Consider the following 21,436-nt stretch of genomic DNA (forward strand, 5'->3'; position numbering starts at 1 on the left):
CTCTTCCATTTGTGTAGCATAACCATTCAGACCTTTGCCCACCCAATAGTGTAGTTCCTTCAGCCCTCCACCCTAAACAAAATGATCCCTTAAGAGGGTCTGGATGCCTGTTGGCTCTCTGAAGTTCAATGAACAGCGCAAATTGCCTGAGGAGTGGAAAATTCTTCAGTCACACGGGTGCTCTTATCAGCAAAAGCCAGATGGAGCTTCACCGTGGTTGCATTATCTATGTGAAATTGCTTTTTTTCTCCCAGGAAACCCGAGGATTTGCCCCCTCCTCCTTGGCCCATATGAAGAAATGGCCAGTGGTAGGATGGAAAAGGCCTAGATCAGTCCCATTAAAAAAATAAAAACACCTATCAGTTTTCACCATCTACGTACGTTTTTAAAAGGTTTTCCTTTTGTCACATCTTGTTTTTAATTGCAGAATTAAAATTCAGAAAGGAGAATGTTTCTCTTATTGACTGGGTAATACACATCAGGGATTACGCATGAACTGACGTTGGAAATGCTTTTATGCTAATAGTTCAGCTTGTGAAAAACCGCTCTGGGAGGCAGGTGCATGTTTCATATTGAACTGGTGCTGCAGAACAAGCCTGTTAAATACCAAATGGCTGGACTGAGCACCATCTTTCATCTTCCTAATCAATTTATTGAAAAGGGCAGTCTACAAAGGCTGAATGAAATACAGTTACACAAGTGATCTGCTTCCACTCTGGTGCACATTCTCACAGAGTCTTGTGAGGAATGAGGCGTCAAAGTTGAGAATTTGAAGGAGTGCACTTGAGAATTTTTCTTGGGGTAATTCAGCTTTGTCTGACAAATCACAAGAGCTTAGAGACATTATCAGTTTTAATATAAGACATTCAGACAACAAGACATACAGTCTTACTAGTAACCACAGCTAATTTATTGTGGGGGAAAAGCAAGTTAACGAGAGCTTTAATTCTGCACAAAAAAAAATTTTTTATTTCTAAAATTTGGCATTGTTTGAATCTGTCCTTCATCATAAACCAACACGTCTCAGCTCTCCTGCTGTGAATTTGAGCTCCACAGGTGAATGAGCACCTTCTCTAAAAAAAGCATCTTGTGACATTAGTGAGTAGAGGATGTTGCAAATTAAGATACTTTCCGTTTTATCTTAAAACGTGTAACACTGAAGCATCTGGAGGTGGGTTTCAACTATATTATATGTTGAGGTAGAGAAAAGCAAGCCAACATGCCAACAGATGGACTATGCATGTTTGGTACTCTGTAAAGCTTGTTTCAGTTTTAAAGGTCAAGACCACTCCCTGAATATACTGAACCTTACCTGATGGCACGGGTATATTCCAAGATGACAATGCCAGGATTCATCAGGCTCAAATAGTGAAAGAGTGCCTCAGGGAGCATGAGACACCATTTTCACACATGAATTGGCCACCACAGAGTCCACACCTTAACCCCATTGAGAATCTTTGGGATGTGCTGGAGAAGGCTTTGTGCAGCGGTCACGCTCTACCATCATCAATGCAAGATCTTGGTGACACATTAATGCAACACTGGATGGGAACACATCTTGTGACATTGCAGAAGCTTATCGAAACAATGCTACAGTCAATAAAGGTGGTCCTACTAAGTGTTAGTGTGTTTGGGTGACCCTTTTTTTAGGTGGCTTGGCAGTGTACTACACTATACTGCAAATGTGTTTTAATAAACTGGTGAACTTGGTCTTTAACTATTTATTTACTATCCCATGGTTGTGTAGAGATAATTCACTGGCCCAACTGTTTATTATTCCTGCATGCTAATTCTCGCGACTCTGTCACCTCAGGACCAACTTGGAGCTTGAACTTGTGCATCGGGGAGGAAACTTGTGCTCTGGAGGAGCCAGTGCAGCTGCCAAGCGCTCGTGTCTGAGTGAGTAATGACTCTGATCTCTTTTTCTTTTTGCATAATTCTTTGAATGCCAAAATAAATGCATTTGGCATGATGATGATGATGATGATGATGATGAACTCAGCATTATGCATATACCGTAAATCCTCTAATACAGGCCGGTATTCAATTAAAGGCCGGGTCTCCAATTTTGGCCGGTGTCGGAGTCAGCGGAGGTAAATAATGGCCGGTCTCTTATTGTGGCCGGATGGAATGTGGTAACAAGGAAGTACGAGAGTCCCGGCGGCAGGGTTATAGTCCCGCAAATCAACCAGCAGGAGGCAGTAGGGGTTCGCGTAGACCTATTTTAGGCTTTTTCTTCAAGCTTTGTAACGCTTCAGACACGATCCTCTATCACGCTCCTACCACACAGAGTCACAGTGTCAGTTAACCATGCTAATTCAACCCGCTCCACAGAACACACATCACCTTCCCTGTGGCTTACATAACACTCGCACAACACGCAAATCAGCACATAGGAACTAGCAGAATGATAGGAAACACATATAACACAATACCCAGAATGCACCTGGCTTACAACCCCAGCCAGGTCATTACACTATCAAGTTCAAAGAGAACGTGCTGATTATGCTGCAGAACACTCTGGAGAGCAGCAGTAGGGGGTGTATGAACTACAGTAATCCCTCGTTTATCGCGGTAGATGCGTTCCAGACCTGGTCGCGATAGGTGAAAATCCGCGAAGTAGGGACTCCCAGCATGCCCCTCGCGGGGATTCCCTCCACGTCGCACCTACGTCACAAACCGCGGCTATAAACGGAAGTCGCCTTTACAGCTCAGTCATCGTTTCTTCAGATTCACGATCAGAGTTTCCAACCTAACAATCAATCCAACGAACTATCAGCTCATAGTAAGTTATCTTACTTACTTCTGGAAAGCCCGGCATTTCCGTGTCACTTCGTTGACGCTCGAACGCTCGGGGGTTTCCTAGAGCAGCCGGCGTTTCACCGACGCTCTCACTTCCGCGTCTGTGAAACCACGCTCCCGTAGGTACTGACACGCGATCGTTCATGTTGGTTCATTTCCTTTAATGTTTTCTGTCTTTTATTTGCGCCTGATGTGTATCGCTGCTGTGGAGCGGGGCGCATCAACTTGTCCTCCGACACACAGATCACTGATGCGGCCGGCAAGCAGGGAGCGCTCCGCTGTTTTCGCGGTCGGTAGATCTGCCTCCTGAGCACGGCCACAGTAACAATCAGGTGTCACCACCTCAAAAACTAATTTAACACGCGATCGTTCATGTCAGTTCATTTCCTTTAATGTTTTCTGTCTTTTATTTGCGCCTGATGCGTTTCGCTGCATGCTGTGGAGCGGGGCGCTGCGGGCATCACCTTGTCCTCCGATGCACTGATCACAGATACGGCCGCCAAACAGCAAGCGCTCCGCTGTTTTTGCGGTCGGTAGATCTTTTAGAACTGCAGTTCAAAGGTAACTCATAAGGTGAATATATATGAACCCAGGCAGCAGCTTTTCTTTAGGATTGAGAGGAGATGCAGGAAGATAATAAACAGACAGGACAGAAAAATAGTCAAATAAAAACAAGTTAGTTTTTGTACCTGCTGTTGCAACAAACAGACACCATTGAAGGTAATCAGAAGTGAGGAACAGAAAATGAAATAATTATTTTAATGTTTAGAGCAGCAGGAACTCCGAGAGGCTGCAGGCGCATCAGTGAGTTTGCGGCTGCTGCACAGGGGGAGGGGGGAGAGGGCTGAAGCAGAAACTACCGTTGTTAAAAGAAATGTGTTTAACTTTGAAAATGTGGGCGCAATTTTAATTGTCAAAAACTCCAGCAAACCATTAGTTCATTTTGCTCAAATAGAAATAGAGGCCTGCCTCTAATACTGGCCCTCCTTCCAATAAAGGCCTGGAGCTTGATGAGCTTGAGTCAAATACAGGCCCGGGCCTGTATTAGAGGATTTACGGTACATCCTTTTGTTCACTTTGTGAGAGCTGACAAGGACGTCTAACTTTTAAAGAAAAATCTAAATATTATCATTATTTGCAGACAAGTGAAAGCAAATTAGGATTTTCAGCACTTATCTGTAATTAAATCATCTGAGATCTGTGGAAGAAGGGAATATGAGTTTCTGAAAAGACTAATCTCCATTTTCTGTTTATTTAATTGCTCTTTCAAAGTTGTGGCTGCTGCAGTGAAACGACCTGTCGTCCTCGAGTGGCTGAAAAGAGATTTCACACTGGAGGTTTTGCCATTTTTGAGCTACATTAACCGTGTTGCTGTGCTGGCAGCCGAATTTACTCAGTTGCAGTACATTAGAGTTGATTCTTCTTAGGGAAATGGATTTAAAGGGAAAAGGCAGCCGCTGGCTAACTGTGAAAGCCCACGGGACTCCTAATTCAGCCTCCCTATAGGCATTTTGTCTGTTAAACCGATGAGGTTACAATTGACTACAGAAACAAGCTCTCCTCAATTCCCTTGGAAGGAGCTAAATCAATTCTAGCGTCAAGCTTTCAAATAGCTTTGCTCCTTTAACGCCAAATATTAATCTTGTGTAATAGGCGGCTGCTGCTGTGAAGGCAGTTTAAAGGCTGACCTTGGTGACCTCAGAAGTGCAGACAACTGTATTTGTGTTCCACGTGTAAACTGATATTTCATTAAATGGCTACAGAGAAGATGTGCGCTTCCTAAAATGTATCATTGTTAAATAAATGAATGAATGGATGAAGGGGATTAATCTGACCAGTTACTGTCCCTTATTTACTCTCATCTGCAGCAATTTAGTAGAGCAAGTTTTTAGTAAAATGGTGCTACATTACAATGTCAGATGGAGATTTCTTTCTGTAATTTCACCTTTTCTCAAACAAGAAAACTTACTTGGGTTGAAGAATTAAATGTATGTCAGGAAAATGAAAGGAAAAGTATGGAACCGGTAGAGAAAACGGGCTGTGGTGAAGCTGGGAATGAACGCTTTTCCTTTTCTTTGCTGTTCTTTTTATATACCTGTGGGGGGCAGTGTTGCTCCAAGTTTTGACAAGAAGTCACACTCGAGGGAAATTGAAGTGCTAATGACATGAAACACTTTGCTGCATTACAGCATCTTAATTTGCCAAAGCAAACTCAAATGTGAGTAATCTCTTCCATTAGAAATCTCAAACTCAAAAAGGATGCAAGTCAAAGTTGCGGCTTATTGAAACTGATTTCAAACACTCAAATGTACTAAAGCTGTCAAACATCTTTAAGGTCTAACCTAAATAAGACTTGCGTTTATTATTAGAATATGTGGGTGTATTTATATCAGAGCTGAAAAGGATGGCTGAATTTATGCTATTGTTTAAAAAAAGTAATTTTTGCTTTAAAGGCACCGTTTTTGCTCTTGAGGACAGGTAAACCCAAAGACACTTAAGGACTTCAAGGTGTCATATTATTACAGATCGTCACGAGTAAACGTGGAATTTTGTGTGCCCTAGCGGTTCTTTTTCATGTTCTACTGGTTTCACAACAAACTGGTGTAGTTTTACAAAAAAGTACCTGGAAGCTTTCAGGCTTGGTCATGGCCTGGTTTAGTCTGAGCCAAGCTTTTATCAGTGGTTCGGCTTTATTACCTCCTATTTGTGACATCATAACGGTGTGTTTGGCTTTTATTTCTTTCAGATCAGCTGTTTCACGTGTTGGCCATGCACATGCGTCTTTACAGCATCGATTCAGCCTACAACCCCTGGACAAAGTTGACTCGGGTTGCAATAAATAAAGAGGCAGAGTGAGTGGCGTTCTTTCTTTTGAGTCTATAAGTCGTTTGCATCCATACTGTCTTTTTCCCGTTCCCTCCTCTAATAAACGTGCAATCAGAGTGCCACTTTGTCCTCTCTCTAAACACCACCGTTCCCTCCTGCCCCCATCAGCTCTTCCTTCACACAAAGAGAAGCTAAAAACAGAATAAAGGGGGGCCGTGCGTCGGTTTCCATAGATACAGATAATTGCTGCATCTGGCAAATTACCGGGCACTCCACGGAGAGCAAAATGAGCCTGTCAGAGTCACTGTACTGGGAACAACAGCACCACACCAACATCAGCGTGATGTTTCCGCTCCCAACTGTCCACCAAGCTTTCAGCTGAATCATAATTTAACAAAAAACTCCAAAAAAAGCTGCTTTTACCTTCTCATACTAATATACACCAGCTCTTTGGAGCAAAAGCCTGTTTGTCCACTGATATGTTGGAGCGTGGTGAACAAAAACACACAAGAATAAATAAATTCAGTCCTTAACAAAGAAGAAGGAGCTTAAACAACCTTTTCTCCTTGTTAGTTTTCTGTTGCACAGCTTTTACACCTGTTACCATGGAAGTGCTCCCAGCCACACCGTATTCTCACTGGACCCATTTGCTGTTTTAAAAATACTTTGTTGGAAGCTTCAGGAGGGAGGAGCGTCATTAGCGCCTTCAGGCAGTTGACCTGGTGCGATCCAGTTAAATAGGACAGGGAGAGATGTTTCTACATAGATGTAAAACATCGCTCTAACCTTTAGTTTCTGTTGGTTTTTAAAAAAAATCTGAGGATTCAATGAAGGCAGCATGTGTCTCTGTGCAGCTATAGTTGGCGTGCAGGGTTGAAAGCTCTGTCCTTTAAGGGTTCCTTCCATTATACAGACAAATTAAGTGGTGAGTGCTTTGGTAATGGAAGGTATTATTCTTTAAGTGCAGTTCCTCTTGTTTGAACCCCCCCAGCCCCCCACCTTTTCACCCAAAGCCTTTCAAGGGTAGATGGAGATCAGGACATCAGCAAAACAAAAACATGTAAATGGAGAGTGTGCACAATGAGAATATGTAACCAGGAATGCATTAATGTATTAGTTGGAGGGAAAAAAGAGTCTTTTTCAAGCTCTATCATATTTAAAATAGAAAAAGCTGCAAACTCCTTACTTTAAAAGCTGTTTTAAATGTGGTTTATGTAACACAGTTTTATTCATCTTTTTGTTTGGTTATTTTTATCACTTGAGTGACTTAAAAAATGATAAAAAGGCTTAACAAATAGATCAAACTAAAGTTTGTAGTTATTTTAGAGATGGTAAACCACTGTTAAACCTTAAAGGGTCACATTATGCTGCCATGTGCTTCTCTAATGCCTCTATAAACACTTCAAATGTTAAAAAAAACATCTATTTGTTTTCTGTTGGAGTTTGGTTTTAGGAATTAAATCTTTAAATGAACCTTTTCAAAAAGTTCCCATTTGTGATGTCATAAATGGGGAAATTGGCATTGAACCACCTTTTAGGTGCAATAGACAGCTGCTGCTAGAGGAGCAGTGCCTCTACTCAGAGCCCCTCTCAAATACCGGAGATTCTCAGCTAATAGCAGCTTGAGTTGGGCAGTGGCGGTTCTACATCGAATTACTCCCCGGGCGAGGCCCCCTTTGAGCGCCCCCCCCCCCCCACCGCCCCCACCACCACCACCACCACACCACCCCACCTGCATGAACACACGCATGTTTTCTACAAACAGGCATGTTTTATTAGAACGACTATTGAACATTCATTTTTCTAAGTTGCACATATTTACATTAATTACTATGAAGTTGTCAGAATGTAAAGCACTATACATTATATACTGTATCAAAATATATAGAATCAAATATACAAAAACAAACAATAACTAAATATTAAGAATATATGAACATAATAGATAATAAATATTCTAAATAGCAAAAATATTTCACACGTAACAAACTAAAGATAATCACTACAGCACTGCACTTAGAATAGAAAACACAAACTAAAATTAAAACCTAACCTTGATGCAAAGTCATCAATAATGTCATCACATGAAATCTGCTCCCCTACTGAGTGATTGATACTAATCAGAGCCAGGTTAGTGAGCCGCCCCTGAAACCTAGCTGACCTCAGGTATGGCTTGATCAAGTTTTGAAAAGCTCCTCTCAGCTTGAGCCACAGTGACTGGCAGAGCAGTCCAAAAGTCAGGGTGGATCTCCAATAGATCTTTATCATGATCCATAATATTTTAGAATGGCCTCTGAAATTGTAATTTAAACTGACATAAAAAACTGTAGACTACCAAAAATGCCAACTTTTACAGAACAAATCATGTAAAAATAATCAGTGCAGCCATCTGCAATAAATAAACAGGATAGTTAGTGGTGACTGGGGAGTTTTCTTCTGCTTGTAGAGTTGTTTTATTTATTATTATGTGAACATGATCAACATGTGTTTGTTGTTGTTCAGGCAGGCCACAGGCTGCAGCGAGCATTTAACAAATCCTAGTTTGAATCAGTAAAAAATGATTGAAGGACTTTTTTCAAACCATTTGAATATTCGTTTAAATATTTCAGCCCTATTAGCTCTGTTAGCAACTAGTTGACCGAATTTAACCGTTAAAATCCCAGTTAACTGGTTCAAAAAATTGAAAACATGCATCATGAGAACTACATACCTTTATCTTTCTGCTCTTTTTTCTTTTTTCCCCCTGAATCGGGCACCTGGTGGTTTTAGCCTTTTTATGTTCATCTCTTCTGTTTGGCTCTTGACTCGATAAGTGTCCTTTAGTCAGGACTAAACAATTTGACCTTGATGGGGGGGAAGGACCACAAAATCGTTTTGTTTTTCCTTTTTTTATTCGGCCATTTCACACAATTCAGAGAAACCTGAAAGAATGATAGGCCTGTGTTTATGATATTATGAATGAAATATGGAAGAACGTTAAGATGTGATTGACTTTAGCCATGTTAATACAGTTGATTCAGCCCCTGCACGCTCATTTCATTTGGGAAAGACGCAGAGGTGAATTCCCCCGTCGCGCCCTCCCCTTCCTGTTCTTCATAGACACACGGAGCACGTGAACATTCTCAGTCAGCAGGAGCGCCTGCAACTGCAGGGGGCGCCAACTTGCTGTTTCCAATCCAGACACTGTCATATGACAGATAATAGAAAACCTCGGTGCGGTGCAGATTTCCTTTTTTTTTTTACTCCGCGCTTGTGCGCCCCTTTTGTGTCATGAAAAAATGCCGCCCCGGGCAACTGCCCTGTCTGCCCGTGCCTAAAACCGCTACCGGAGTTGGGGATATGTGGACGTGGCAAGCTCCATCTTGTTTCCTTAAAGCAGGGGTGTCAAACTCATTTTAGCTCAGGGGCCACATTGAGGGAAATCTAGTCCCAAGTGGGCCGGACCGGTAAATTAAAAACAACTTCAGATTGTTTCCTTTGTTTTAACACATTCAATATAAAACAAGGCTGGAGCCTGAGGACAGTGTATCCAAAATAGTACAAGTACAACACCTGAAGCGTACATGAAAATTTGAAGAAAAAAAAATTCAATAAATAAAAAAAACACTCCTTAGTGATTCAAAGAGCTTACAGATCACATGGCAGTTTCATGCAACACTTAAAGTATATTTGACTCATTTTACTTTACATCTTTTAGCTTTCACCAGCACATCAGTATCAGAAGTCACATCCTGAGTGGCAGCCAACTTCAGGATGTGATTCAAGTTCTTGTGTGAGCCTTGAGCGCAGCTTTGTTTTATTTATACTCATTACAGAGGAAACTTGCTCACAAAGATAAGTTTATGTTCACTCTACATTGTAAAGTATGAAAATAAAGTTTACACAACCATCTCGCGGGCCGGATTTAACCCGCTTGCGGGCCAGATCCGGCCCACGGGCCGCATGTTTGACACCCCTGCCTTAAAGCGACAGAGCCCTGAAATTACTCATTCTGGAAGGTACTGAAAATGTCAAGAATAAAACTGCTGAAATCGCTTCATGTGAGAGGGGTTTAGAGCAACGAACTTCAAAAACATGTTTTTATAGACCATAAAACTATTAAAACATATGTAAAAAGTAATAATGTGTGCCCTTTAAACTACGCATCTGAATTAGCGTTTGCAGGAACAGCATTTCAATTCCGGCTCATTTTTATTGTTTTAATAAACAAGAATAATGTGAAGCGGTAGTGGTGGTGTAGAACGTGTGGTGAAAAGATGAGACGCCTCCAGTGGCAAAACAAAGCAGTAAATAACAAATCAGTCATCATTTATGGCTTACCAGATATTCTATTAAAAACGACCCGTTTGTTTTTTTTTAGTTGTTTAACGTCGCTCCGAGCACATTCTGAATAAATGAAGTACTTTTGCTTTTTTTATCTGCAGCATCTTTGATGAAGAGAGACCCGAGGTCCCCATGCTGTTTCGAGATGTCCCGTCCCTTCTCATTATCTTTGTGCTAACAATGCCACAGCCTCTGCGTAAAGGTAAAGTCACCGTCTCGGCATCATGACACCACAAATGCAGGATCCTGAGTGGCAGCACCATTATCCGCTGTAATCCAGGCTGAGTGCTGCAGAGAAACTGTTTTCTGATCTGTGCTCTGGATGCTGTCAGGATCATGAAAGCATGACCCCCGTGATGATGGGAGGTCCACGTCTTGCTTGCTGTGCTCATGAGTTGTTTCTATGATCTTTTGTATTTTTTTTTTGTTTTTATTGCAATATTTTAATAATTAACAGCAGAGAAGCTACCTAAATATGTCTGCAGCCACATTCTCCAGTTAAAACACGTATAATCCAAATACGTCTGTAAAATGCTTCAGGTTGTAGATTTGAAGCCTTTATAACTCACACTTGGGATGTTACTTCCTGTTTCCCTGTAGAGCACTTTACCTGTGTGGTCAAGATGTTGTTCAACCTACAGTTCATTCAGGCTTTGGCTATACTTTCAACCAAATTCAGCCCAGAGGAACGGCAGGCCTGGGTCACTTCTGGAGCACTTAAAAAGGTAAACAAATAAATAAACTAACAAGCTGCTGAAATCCATCTGTTAACGCATTTCTATTCCAGATAGAAGGCTACACCTTCATGCTGCAGCAATCTGAGTTTTAAACGCAAAAGCAGCATCTGTGTTCGGTTGAATGCTGGTGTAATTAAACTAAGTTGGAGACATCCTGTAGGAAGATCGGAACTTGGAGGAAGGAAAGCTGTAGACTTGAAATTCCTCCGCTATAAATCTATGACAAAGGACAGCGGAGAAGATAAGGCTGCTGTTTTATATTCTACCACCTTCAGTTTGATAAATGCTTTCTGCTTCTCTCCTGTAGAAAATGCTAGCCGAATCAGCAGAACAAACATTCAGGAATGTCTCTCCCGCTTATCAGGCATCACGCTATTTTTTTTTCTGTTGTTCATAATTATGCCTGACAGGACTCTAAAATGGAACGGTGCATTCATGTAAAGAATGCAAAAGGAGTCATTTCTTTAATGATTTTTGCCTAATTTATTGTGTTGAATCCATCTTATTTTAAATTCTCTTCTTTTGATTTTCTGCCACAGAATGCTGCAAACTCCGAGAGATCTGTTGAAGCTCTCCTCAGTCACGTTATCGTCGAGCTCTCAAAGGACAAGAGTGTTTACAAGGTGAACGCTGATGAAACAACAATGGTGAGACCCTAAGATGACTGTTTAGCCCTGTTGGAGCTTTACTGCCATGGAGATTACATCCTCTCATCCTCTTCCACCTCCCAGCGCCTCGTCTGCTCTGCACTTTTTCATTTTCCCTTTAACTATAAATTGGCCATTACCCTGCCAGACAGTGATCTAATATCTCTATTAATCTCCAAGGGGAGATATACATCACTGTATTATCAGCAAGCTGTTTGCTGGTTATTGATCAGGTGCTGCTGCTGTTTTCCTCTCTAGCTGAGCTCCAGTGTGTGGTCTCCACAGTCCATCGAGATCAGCCTCCAGCAGTTCTGTCTGCCCTTCCTTCGCCTCTCCTGCCTTCTGCAGCACCACCTTTACGGAGACAACCTAACAGGTTGCCTGGTAAGTCTCATCGTAAATGTCAGCGTGTTTGTGCCTTATTTACATAAAATAAGGTTAGATTTTTTTTTTTTTCCTTTTGTCTCAGGAGGAAGAGGAGTTTTCATCCCTTGCTGTGTGTTTGGGGCTTTTGCCCTCAACTCCTCCGCCTTCCAGCGCCGTGCACAGTGCCTCATGTCTGCAGTGGCCCGTCAACGCCTTTGACTTGGTGTCGCAGTGGAGCGATGAGGTCACAGGGCTGACTCGGAGTCCAGAGCAATCACTGGTACTTTAGAGGTCTTTAAATAAACTTTTAGTCCGCTCTGGATCAGGACTGGACAATTTATTCAGATTAAAAGGAATATTGATTTATTTACAAACAAGTATCAGGATGACCCAGTAAAGTTTATATACATACATGTGTGTGTGTGTGTGTATATATATATATATATATATATATATATATATATATATATATATATATATATATATATATATATATATATATATACAGTGGGGCAAAAAAGTATTTAGTCAGCCACCGATTGTGCAAGTTCTCCCACTTAAAATGATGACAGAGGTCAGTAATTTACATCATAGGTACACTTCAACTGTGAGAGACAGAATGTGAAAAAAAATCCATGAATTCACATGGCAGGATTTTTAAAGAATTTATTTGTAAATGAGGGTGGAAAATAAGTATTTGGTCACTTCAAACAAGAAAAATCTCTGGCTCTCACAGACCTGTAACGTCTTCTTTAAGAAGCTTTTCTGTCCTCCACTCGTTACCTGTATTAATAGCACCTGTTTGAACACATTATCTGTATAAAAGACACCTGTCCACAGCCTCAAACAGTCAGACTCCAAACTCCACTATGGCCAAGACCAAAGAGCTTTCGAAGAACACCAGGAAAAGAATTGTAGACCTGCACCAGACTGGGAAGAGTGAATCTACAATAGGCAAGCAGCTTGGTATGAAAAAATCAACTGTGGGAGCAATTATCAGAAAATGGAAGACATACAAGACCACTGATAATCTCCCTCGATCTGGGGCTCCACGCAAGATCTCATCCCGTGGGGTCAAAATGATCATGAGAACGGTGAGCAAGAATCCCAGAACCACACGGGGGGACCTGGTGAATGACCTGCAGAGAGCTGGGACCACAGTAACAAAGGTCACCATCAGTAACACACTACAACGGCAGGGAATCAAATCCTGCAGTGCCAGACGTGTTCCGCTGCTGAAGCCAGTGCATGTCCAGACCCATCTGAAGTTTGCCAGAGAGCACATGGATGATACAGCAGAGGATTGGGAGAATGTCATGTGGTCAGATGAAACCAACTTTTTGGTATAAACTCAACTTGTCGTGTTTGGAGGAAGAAGAATACTGAGTTGCATCCCAAGAACACCATACCTACTGTGAAGCATGGGGGTGGGAACATCATGCTTTGGGGCTGTTTTTCTGCTAAGGGGACAGGACGACTGATCCGTGTTAAGGACAGAATGAATGGGGCCATGTATCGTGAGATTCTGAGCCAAAACCTCCTTCCATCAGTGAGAGCTTTGAAGATGAAACGTGGCTGGGTCTTCCAACACGACAATGATCCCAAACACACCGCCCGGGCAACAAAGGAGTGGCTCCGTAAGAAGCATTTGAAAGTCCTGGAGTGGCCTAGCCGGTCTCCAGACCTCAACCCCATAGAAAATCTGTGGAGGGAGTTGAAAGTCCGTGTTGCTCGGCAACAGCCCCAAAACATCACTACTCTCGAGAAGATCTGCATGGAGGAATGGGCCAAAGTACCAGCTACTGTGTGTGCAAACCTGGTAAAGACCTATAGTAATCGTTTGACCTCTGTTATTGCCAACAAAGGTTATGTTACAAAGTATTGAGTTGAATTTTTGTTATTGACCAAATACTTATTTTCCACCCTGATTTAAAGGGTGGATTAAAAATCCTGCCATGTGAATTCATGGATTATTTTTTTTCACATTCTGTGTCTCACAGTTGAAGTGTACCTATGATGACAATTACTGACCTCTGTCAGCATTTTAAGTGGGAGAACTTGCACAATCGGTGGCTGACTAAATACTTTTTTGCCCCACTGTATGTATATATATATATATATATATATATATATATATATACATACACATATATATAATATTATATTATATATATATTATAATATATATTTATAATATTATATATATATAATGTATATAATATATAAATGTTTTATATATAATATAATATTATACACATATATATATGCAACCATTGAATTCCAAGAGTTAGCAGGCGTGTCTGGCTCCTGTTAGCTTGCTTCTAATCTGATTTTTCTACCGCATTCGTAAGCAGCGCGTAACATAATAGAGGCGTTTTCCCTCACAAGCTCAGTGGACACAGATGTGAATCAGCAGCAAACACAAATGCGTTCCACTCAGCTGGTCTCCTGAGGTCATGAAATCACAGAATTGCATGATCAGGTGTGATTTTAGCATTTCATGCGATAACAAGAAAGGAGAAAGACAGCAGCATGTTTTCAAAAAGGTTTGTGGTTTATTTTCTGTTCCTTTCACCTCGACCACAGAGGCACAGTTAAGCAACTGGAAATATGTGTCTTTTATTTTGAAGGTTTTTGGATGTTTTACTACTGCCATGTTTCAACTCCTGTCTGGCCCAATCTAAACTGCTGAAGTTGATACGCTCTGGAAGCATAAAAGTAGACTTGAAGCATAAATTTAGTGAAGCGACGCAAATGGTGGAATTACACCTATCGACTGTAACAGCGCCGTTGAGCGGAGCGATACACTTTGTGGACATTACAAAAAGCTAAAATTGGAATATTATGCAAAAGTACATTTATTTAACCCTTATACGACCCTACTGCATTTTTTTGTGCTCAAAGGACATTAATGTTAGAAAATGAAAGGGTTTATATAAGGGTTAAGTTATTTAAACTTTAAAGGTGAAACTAACACAAGAGATAGACTCATTCCATGTAAAGCCAGACACTTCAAGCCTTTATTTGTTATAAATGGGATGATTATGGCTTACAGCTCATGGAAAACCCAAATTCAACATCTCAGACAGTTAGAATATTCTGAAAAGGTTCAATATTCTAGACTCAAAGCGTCACACCCTAATCTATCACCTGAAAAGGGTTCCTGAGCCTTTAGATCAGGGCTATTCAATTCTGGGCCTGGAGGGCCGGTATCCTGCACGTTTTTGTTTTAACTCTGCTTCAACACACCTTATTTCAATCAGCAGGTGATTAACCGGCTTCTGATGAGCTGTTGCACAGGTGATTCAACCACCGAATCTTGTGTGTTGGACCAGATAAACCACTTAAATGTGCTGGATACCGGTCCTCAAGGTCTGGAATTGAATACCTCTGCTTTAGATGGTCTCACAGTCTAAGCTGAATTACTGATAAAAATAAACGTTTGCACCATATTCAAATTTTTCGAAGTTTCACTCGTACCCTCAGACGTCCATTTGATCGTTTGCTGACAAAACTTACAAAAAAACCAGCTTTTAATCTTCCTAAAAACCACTGTGTTATTGTTCTGCCCTAAACTTTACACTCAGCTTTGAAGTTTTTAATATTTTTGGAGACGTTCGTGTTTCATCTAAACCTTTTTGCCATCACTGACTAGTAACCAGGTAACAGGTAAAGGGGCCAAAATACCTCAAACAACCATGCATCTTTCTCTGCTCACTGATATGAGGGAATGCTGTGTGATTCCAGCCATGTTTCCCTTTAACAACTCTGCGTGACCCTCATGAGCATAATCAGCTGCACAGTGGATTTATTTACGTTGTGAAATTAACATTTGTTTTCCCAGGCAAGAAAAATGTACTATTTTATCATGAACGATGTAAGATGGCTCACCCTTTGTTGTAAAATATAAAATACAAAAAATACTGGTTTTTGAAATTAAGATCACTGTTATGACCGATAACCGATAATTGCTGATATCGATACACTGACATTAATGCTTCTAAAATCAGCAGATTTTGTATAGAATAAAAATGATTAAAGCTGAATTTACGTTATTATGTACACACAACACACACATTCATGCTTCTGAGATGATTACAATCACTGTGACATGACTAAACAAATACACATCACCCCCCTCACCCTCTGAAACAGGCGAAGAAATGGTGACGATGGAAAAAATATCGGTCGATAATATTGGCCCCTTGTTTTTAATCGGACCGATACCGATATGTTAAGAAATGACTAACATCGGCCAATACCGATACTGATGCTGATTTATTGTCCATCCTTAATAGAATTTAAACTGTTTTACACAAATTGATCAGCAAAAGTGTCTGTGACATCTGAGACGCGTAGCTTTGACTCTTTAGCTGTTTTTTCTTAAAAAATCGAGATGAATTCCTGATATCTGATTGAGTTTGGGTCTGCATCGCTCTGCCCTGCTCTGGACGACTCTTAAAATTCTCTTGACATTTTGAATTTACTTTCAGCCTCGGTCGATGAGGAGTGTGTCTGCACCAGGTCTCACACCTGAGGTTTTTAACGCTGCTGTAAGTTTTAGCGTTGTAAAACAGCCAGGCGCCCTGTATAACATTTTATACCGAGTCAGGATAATCTTTAATGAAAGGATTGTTTATAAGGATCCCAGCAAAAGACGTCGTTAAAACTCAAACCTGCCAGATTTATTCAGCAAAGACCAAATAAATCCCCAACAGTTGAGTGGAAAATAAGTTATTTTATTATTTTCTTTTCTGCGTAGACCTTGCTGGTCCAGGATCCTCAGTGGACGCCCCCTCGTCTTCTCCAGCTACCTGACAACTATAATATCATCTTCCAGTACTACCACAGAAAGGCCTGCACTGTCTGCAAAAAGGTGCCAAAAGACCCCGCACTCTGCCTTGTGTGCGGCACTTTTGTCTGTCTCAAAGGCGTGTGCTGCAAACAGCAGGGGACCTGTGAATGTGTGTTGGTAAGTTTCTCCAAAAGCATTTATCAGGTTTCCAGAATACCTTTAAACATGTTGCATTCAGGTGGTTTTTCAGGGGATTTTTTTTTCTGTTTTCTTTCGAAGGGCGCCTAATTTTCAGCTCTCTTTCATAGCTTTTTGTTTTTCGTGTCACCTTGTAGCACTCCCAACATTGTGGCGCAGCTACAGGCATCTTCCTGCTGATTAATGCCTCCGTCATCATCATCATCCGTGGACACCGTTTCTGTCTGTGGGGCTCGGTTTACCTCGATGCTCACGGTGAAGAAGATCGCGACCTACGGTAAGAAAGCAAGGGCATTTGAAGCCTTGAACTTTTTCTTGTCTTTTCTGGTTTATCTGTGAATTTTGAACGCTTTATTGTCCTGTGCTTTTCCCCCCCTCCAGCCGTGGAAAGCCCCTTTTCTTATGCGAGGAGAGGTATCGAGTGTTGGAGCAGCAGTGGGTTTCTCACACCTTTGATCACATCAATAAACGTTGGGGGCCTCACTACAACGGACTCTAAGGTCTTCCGAATGAAAATAAAACCCAACATGGAGTCTTTTAAAAACATATTATAGTTATTATCATTTTTTCCTGGCTCGTGTCTGCCTTGATCGAAATACTTGGGTAGTTTTAACTTGATAAACACAAAACACCCAGGGAGGCGTTCGGTGTACGTGAAGTTTGGTGTACAGTCTCGCCGAAAAGCTAAAACACTCGTGTGTGTGTTCAGGTGATTTATTGTGTGGTCTTCAGCAGGGAAAAGCACAACTGAATGCGGCTGAAGTTAAATTTTTTTTATAAAGCACAACTTTACCCAGAGATTAAGTTGGCTTCATTGGAGTGGACTTTAAAAGGCGTTGCTTGTTTAGGTTAAAAGGAAAAAACTCATGTATATCAAGAATTGAAGGTCTCTGCAGGAATGATCGTTTTTGCACCGTTTTCTATTTTATTACTACATATCCATTCTATTTATCAAAACGGACTCTGCTGTGCTGGCATGAGTTTTAAGCTCCTGATGAGTGCAGCCATGTTTTTTTTTTGCAGTTTGCACTCGTCCCTCTGCTGATGGTGGGCAAGACCAAGTCCAAGCGTCAACACTCGAGAGTTTTCCTTTGCGAACAAGCAAAGCCTCTGTCTGGGTCTAGTTGCAATCCATCCTCAGGAAATTTTTTTCTTTTCTTTTTTGGGTGTTTTTTTGCTGTTTGTTTTTAGATATTTAAAAAAAAATAAAAAAAACAAATGCTGCTGCTCATTGTTCAAGTCAGTAATTTTAACTTTTGTGAAGATTTTGTTTTCTAAGATTGTGCTTTGAGTTTACAGTAGATGGCTGGCATTGTTCTATCAAACTCACTTTAATGTTTAGGGTCGTTGCTGGGTTGCACCCACTCCTGGTATCTAATCGCTCTTTTTTTTTAATCTGAAGGTGAAAATCAGGAATCCGTTTTTATTTTCATTGGGAAAACTCAGCACTTTGATTATGGCATCAGATCTATTAAGTAAGAAGTAATTGTTCTTTCAGTGCCGAACAGATACATTTATTATGATTATCTCAAACTCCCGTAGTTGTGAATCATAGTTGCATTCCGACTTTACAATATCCAACTTCAGTACCCGTTCTTGTGCATGACGTCCTTTAAGCCACTTCATTTTTCTGATCATATTTCTTTCTAGAAAAGAGGAAATTTCATTCATTCGTGTGCATCAATGCATTTTGCCAAGTGAATAAACGGCTGACATTCCTGCTGTTTGCAAATGCCGAGCCACGTCTTGGAATCATCAGAGAAATTCAGAACTTCCTTTAGAATATTTTTCATGCGGTTTTTTTGTTCGCTGGGTTTCTCATTTTCATTAAATTATTCATTTTTTTTGCAATTCCCACTCTGTAAATGACCGCAACAGCCAACGAGTGATGGGTGTAAGTCGTAACGGAGAGCTTCGGTGTGTTTTTCCTGTGTGAATGACGAGAGAATACAGTACATTACTGTAGGTGCTGACTCAAACTTTTGAGTTTGACCAGGATTTATGACTTTGGACATTTAATGCAAAATGTAACATATGTGAATAAAAGAAAAAAGCACACTAATTTGACTCTTTTCTTGTTTTTGAATTGTCATTCATGCTCAAGTTTAGTACTGTTCAGAGGAACAGCCAATTTTCACCAACATCAGTCTGCAAGTACTGATTAATGTCAAAATAACACTAAGTGGCCACTAGGGGTCTCACTGTCAAAGGTCAAATCCAGAGTGATTCCAGACAACTCTGAGCTGATGCACTAAGTAATTGCAATAAATTATTCAGTAACAGCTGATGAATGTAATTGAAGGGGAACTGTAGGGTGGCCATTTTTCTATGGGTTGCTCTCGAGAGGTCATGTGGTTTATGCATTTGCAAAATAATTTGTGTGCACTTCATTAACAAGGGAGGCCCTGTGCATATTGGCCAATCACAGCTCAAAGCCTCTTTTTCTGCCAATTAGGTAGAAAGAAAAGAAAAACGCTGTGTGCTGGCAGAGGACTTTCAAACTGATGAAATCCAAATTTCTGTGAGCTCCAGGCTGAAAGATGCAGGGGATCCTGCAACAGGCCTTACCAGATTTTTCCTCCTTTGCCACTTGTGCAGGTATGTTCCCTCGCATCATGAGTAGGCTGTATACGTTTCAGTTCAAACTGCTTCCATTCTGCAGGATAGCATGCTCAGGTGTCAGCACACTTAATAATTCAAGTCCTTCGTCGAGTAAACAAGAACAAATCAGTGAATCTGTTGCTTCAGAGGAGAAGCTGCATGTAAAACTCAGATTGACACTAGTGAAAACATGTTTGTTGTCTCGGATTGAACCTTTAAGTGTTGTTGAAGGAAATAAGATAAATGCAGAGGTCCTTTTGTGACTGACCGTCTCCTGTTGCAGATGTTACAGATGGAACAGCAGCAATGTCGAGGTAAGAACATTTCATGATATTTAAACTCCGACCACCACTGTTCATTTTGCATTTTAAATGATTTACTTTATAGTATTTAAAACCCATTTAGATCGTTTTTCATCAGCAAACAAAAGGATTACATTCCTGAAATGGCAGTTTTTTTAAAGCAATAAATTACGAAAAATAAACAGTTTTGATTGTATTAGAGACAAATTTTTATTCATTTTTAAACAAATTCTCACAGGACATGTTTGCACTTAGCAGTTTCTGTGAACGAACGATCAAACAAAAAAATGTACGGAGCCCAAAGTTGGTCATGCTTTTATTTTGAAAAGCACACACGTTTTCAAACTGTAGATTTAGACAAATGAAAAATGACAGGAGTCTTTTGAGGAAAGTTTCATTACATATGTTAATCATTTTGCACATGTAGTTATTGATGCAAAAATAGCTTCTTTTAGTGTTTCTTTTTTTCTTTCTTTCATTTTGCTCTCTGACTGTTTAGCTCGGTTGCTAACCTTGTAGTGTTTGGTCTGCATCACATGAACCGGCTGTGCTGTTTGGGATTAGATGACACATATTTTTCCTCCTCTTTATGTTATGCTTTGTTTATTCTGAGTTTCTCCTGCACCTGTGTGGTGATTAAACATAAAACCATGTTGATGTGAGGGAGGTGCTGGCCATCAGGGTGAGGGCAAGAGCATGCTGGTTCAGGTCCCGCTTGTGGCCGGAGGAGGTTTACTGTAAAGCCTCTTCAGATCCCCTTTAAGGGGATTAAAGTCTTTCTTTTTTTTCCTTCCCTTGCAGATCTACTAAAGGATTTACCAAGCAGAGTTCCCATGAGTCTCTCTCAAAGGGTCTGGGATTGTTTGAGCTTGATGAAAGCAGAAAATAAGATTAGTTACTTTCACTTTGTACTTTTTTAAATAACAAATATCTGTAGCTTGTCTACAGCTTATTTAACCTAAAATAGTTTGTTAAAATCATACATTTATGAAACTCACAAAAAATAAAATAAACAAAAAACACTCATGTAGAATATAAAGTCAAAGCGTTGACTTTTATGTGAGTCAGATGTGACTTCCCTTGCTTCAGTCATGCTGACACAGTCTGGAAAACAAAGCGTAACAAGAGCCTCACTGTCAAGCATCAGGGGTGTTCAGTTCCTAAGCTGTTCATCATTTAGGTTCTTTTTCAGCTCCTGGTATTAAAGCGGACATATTACGCAAAACTTACCTTTTGAATTCGTTTGTATGGCCACGTGGGTCTCCACTGCCTTAGAAACACTCCAAACATGAAAAAAATAAAGTCCATCAATATGTTTTCTGTCGGTCTTTGGTTTTAGGAATAATGCGCGTAACATAAGCCATTTAAAAAGTTGTCTGTCTGTGATGTCACAAACGGGGAAATTAGATAGACCAGCTCTTGTGCAAGAGAGAGTTGCTGCCAAAGGAGCAGCTGCTCTATTTCAAACCCCTCCTGGAAATTGCAGCATCTCAGCTAGTTTATAGCAGCCCTAGCAGGGGAGGGGAGGGTGTGGCACACAACTGCTTGTTTTCTTAAAGTGACAGAGCCCTGAAACGGCTCATTCTAGAAGGTACTGAAAATGTCAACAACAAAACTGTGGAAATCAAAGAACTTCATAAACATGTTTAATATAGATTATAGAATTATAACTTAATAAAATATATATAAAAATATCTCCTTTAATACATAAAATTTCTCTGAAGCATCTCCAATTTTTCTTTTTTAAATAAACACTAGAATTGGGATTGATTTACTGTGATCTCTTTCTTGCTATTTTATTAAATAACCATTTCAGATTACTAGTATACTTGCTGTAGT

At 40.5% G+C, this 21,436-nt stretch overlaps 1 protein-coding gene across 4 annotated transcripts in view; it reads left to right on the forward strand.

Moving 5' to 3' along the window:
* Positions 1-17,918, forward strand: part of ubr3 (ubiquitin protein ligase E3 component n-recognin 3) — a 49,256-nt gene extending 31,338 nt beyond the window's left edge. For 2 of the 4 annotated variants that reach the window (XM_070543968.1, XM_015966513.3), the window contains 10 exons: positions 1,814-1,899; positions 5,549-5,654; positions 10,053-10,153; positions 10,552-10,676; positions 11,228-11,335; positions 11,594-11,719; positions 11,805-11,981; positions 16,464-16,673; positions 16,832-16,971; positions 17,076-17,918. In XM_070543968.1, the coding sequence (XP_070400069.1) occupies positions 1,814-1,899; positions 5,549-5,654; positions 10,053-10,153; positions 10,552-10,676; positions 11,228-11,335; positions 11,594-11,719; positions 11,805-11,981; positions 16,464-16,673; positions 16,832-16,971; positions 17,076-17,193 (1,297 nt within the window). In that variant the 3' untranslated portion in view covers positions 17,194-17,918. Of the gene's footprint in view, positions 1-1,813; positions 1,900-5,548; positions 5,655-10,052; positions 10,154-10,551; positions 10,677-10,738; positions 10,864-11,227; positions 11,336-11,593; positions 11,720-11,804; positions 11,982-16,463; positions 16,674-16,831; positions 16,972-17,075 lie in introns of those variants that run through there. The other 2 variants (XM_054746940.2, XM_070543969.1) reach the window with 2 other exon arrangements.
* The last annotated feature ends 3,518 nt before the right edge of the window (positions 17,919-21,436 follow it).

This window comes from Nothobranchius furzeri, chromosome 14 (genome assembly GCF_043380555.1).
Source record: "Nothobranchius furzeri strain GRZ-AD chromosome 14, NfurGRZ-RIMD1, whole genome shotgun sequence".
In the NCBI taxonomy this organism is placed as follows: Eukaryota; Metazoa; Chordata; class Actinopteri; order Cyprinodontiformes; family Nothobranchiidae; genus Nothobranchius; species Nothobranchius furzeri.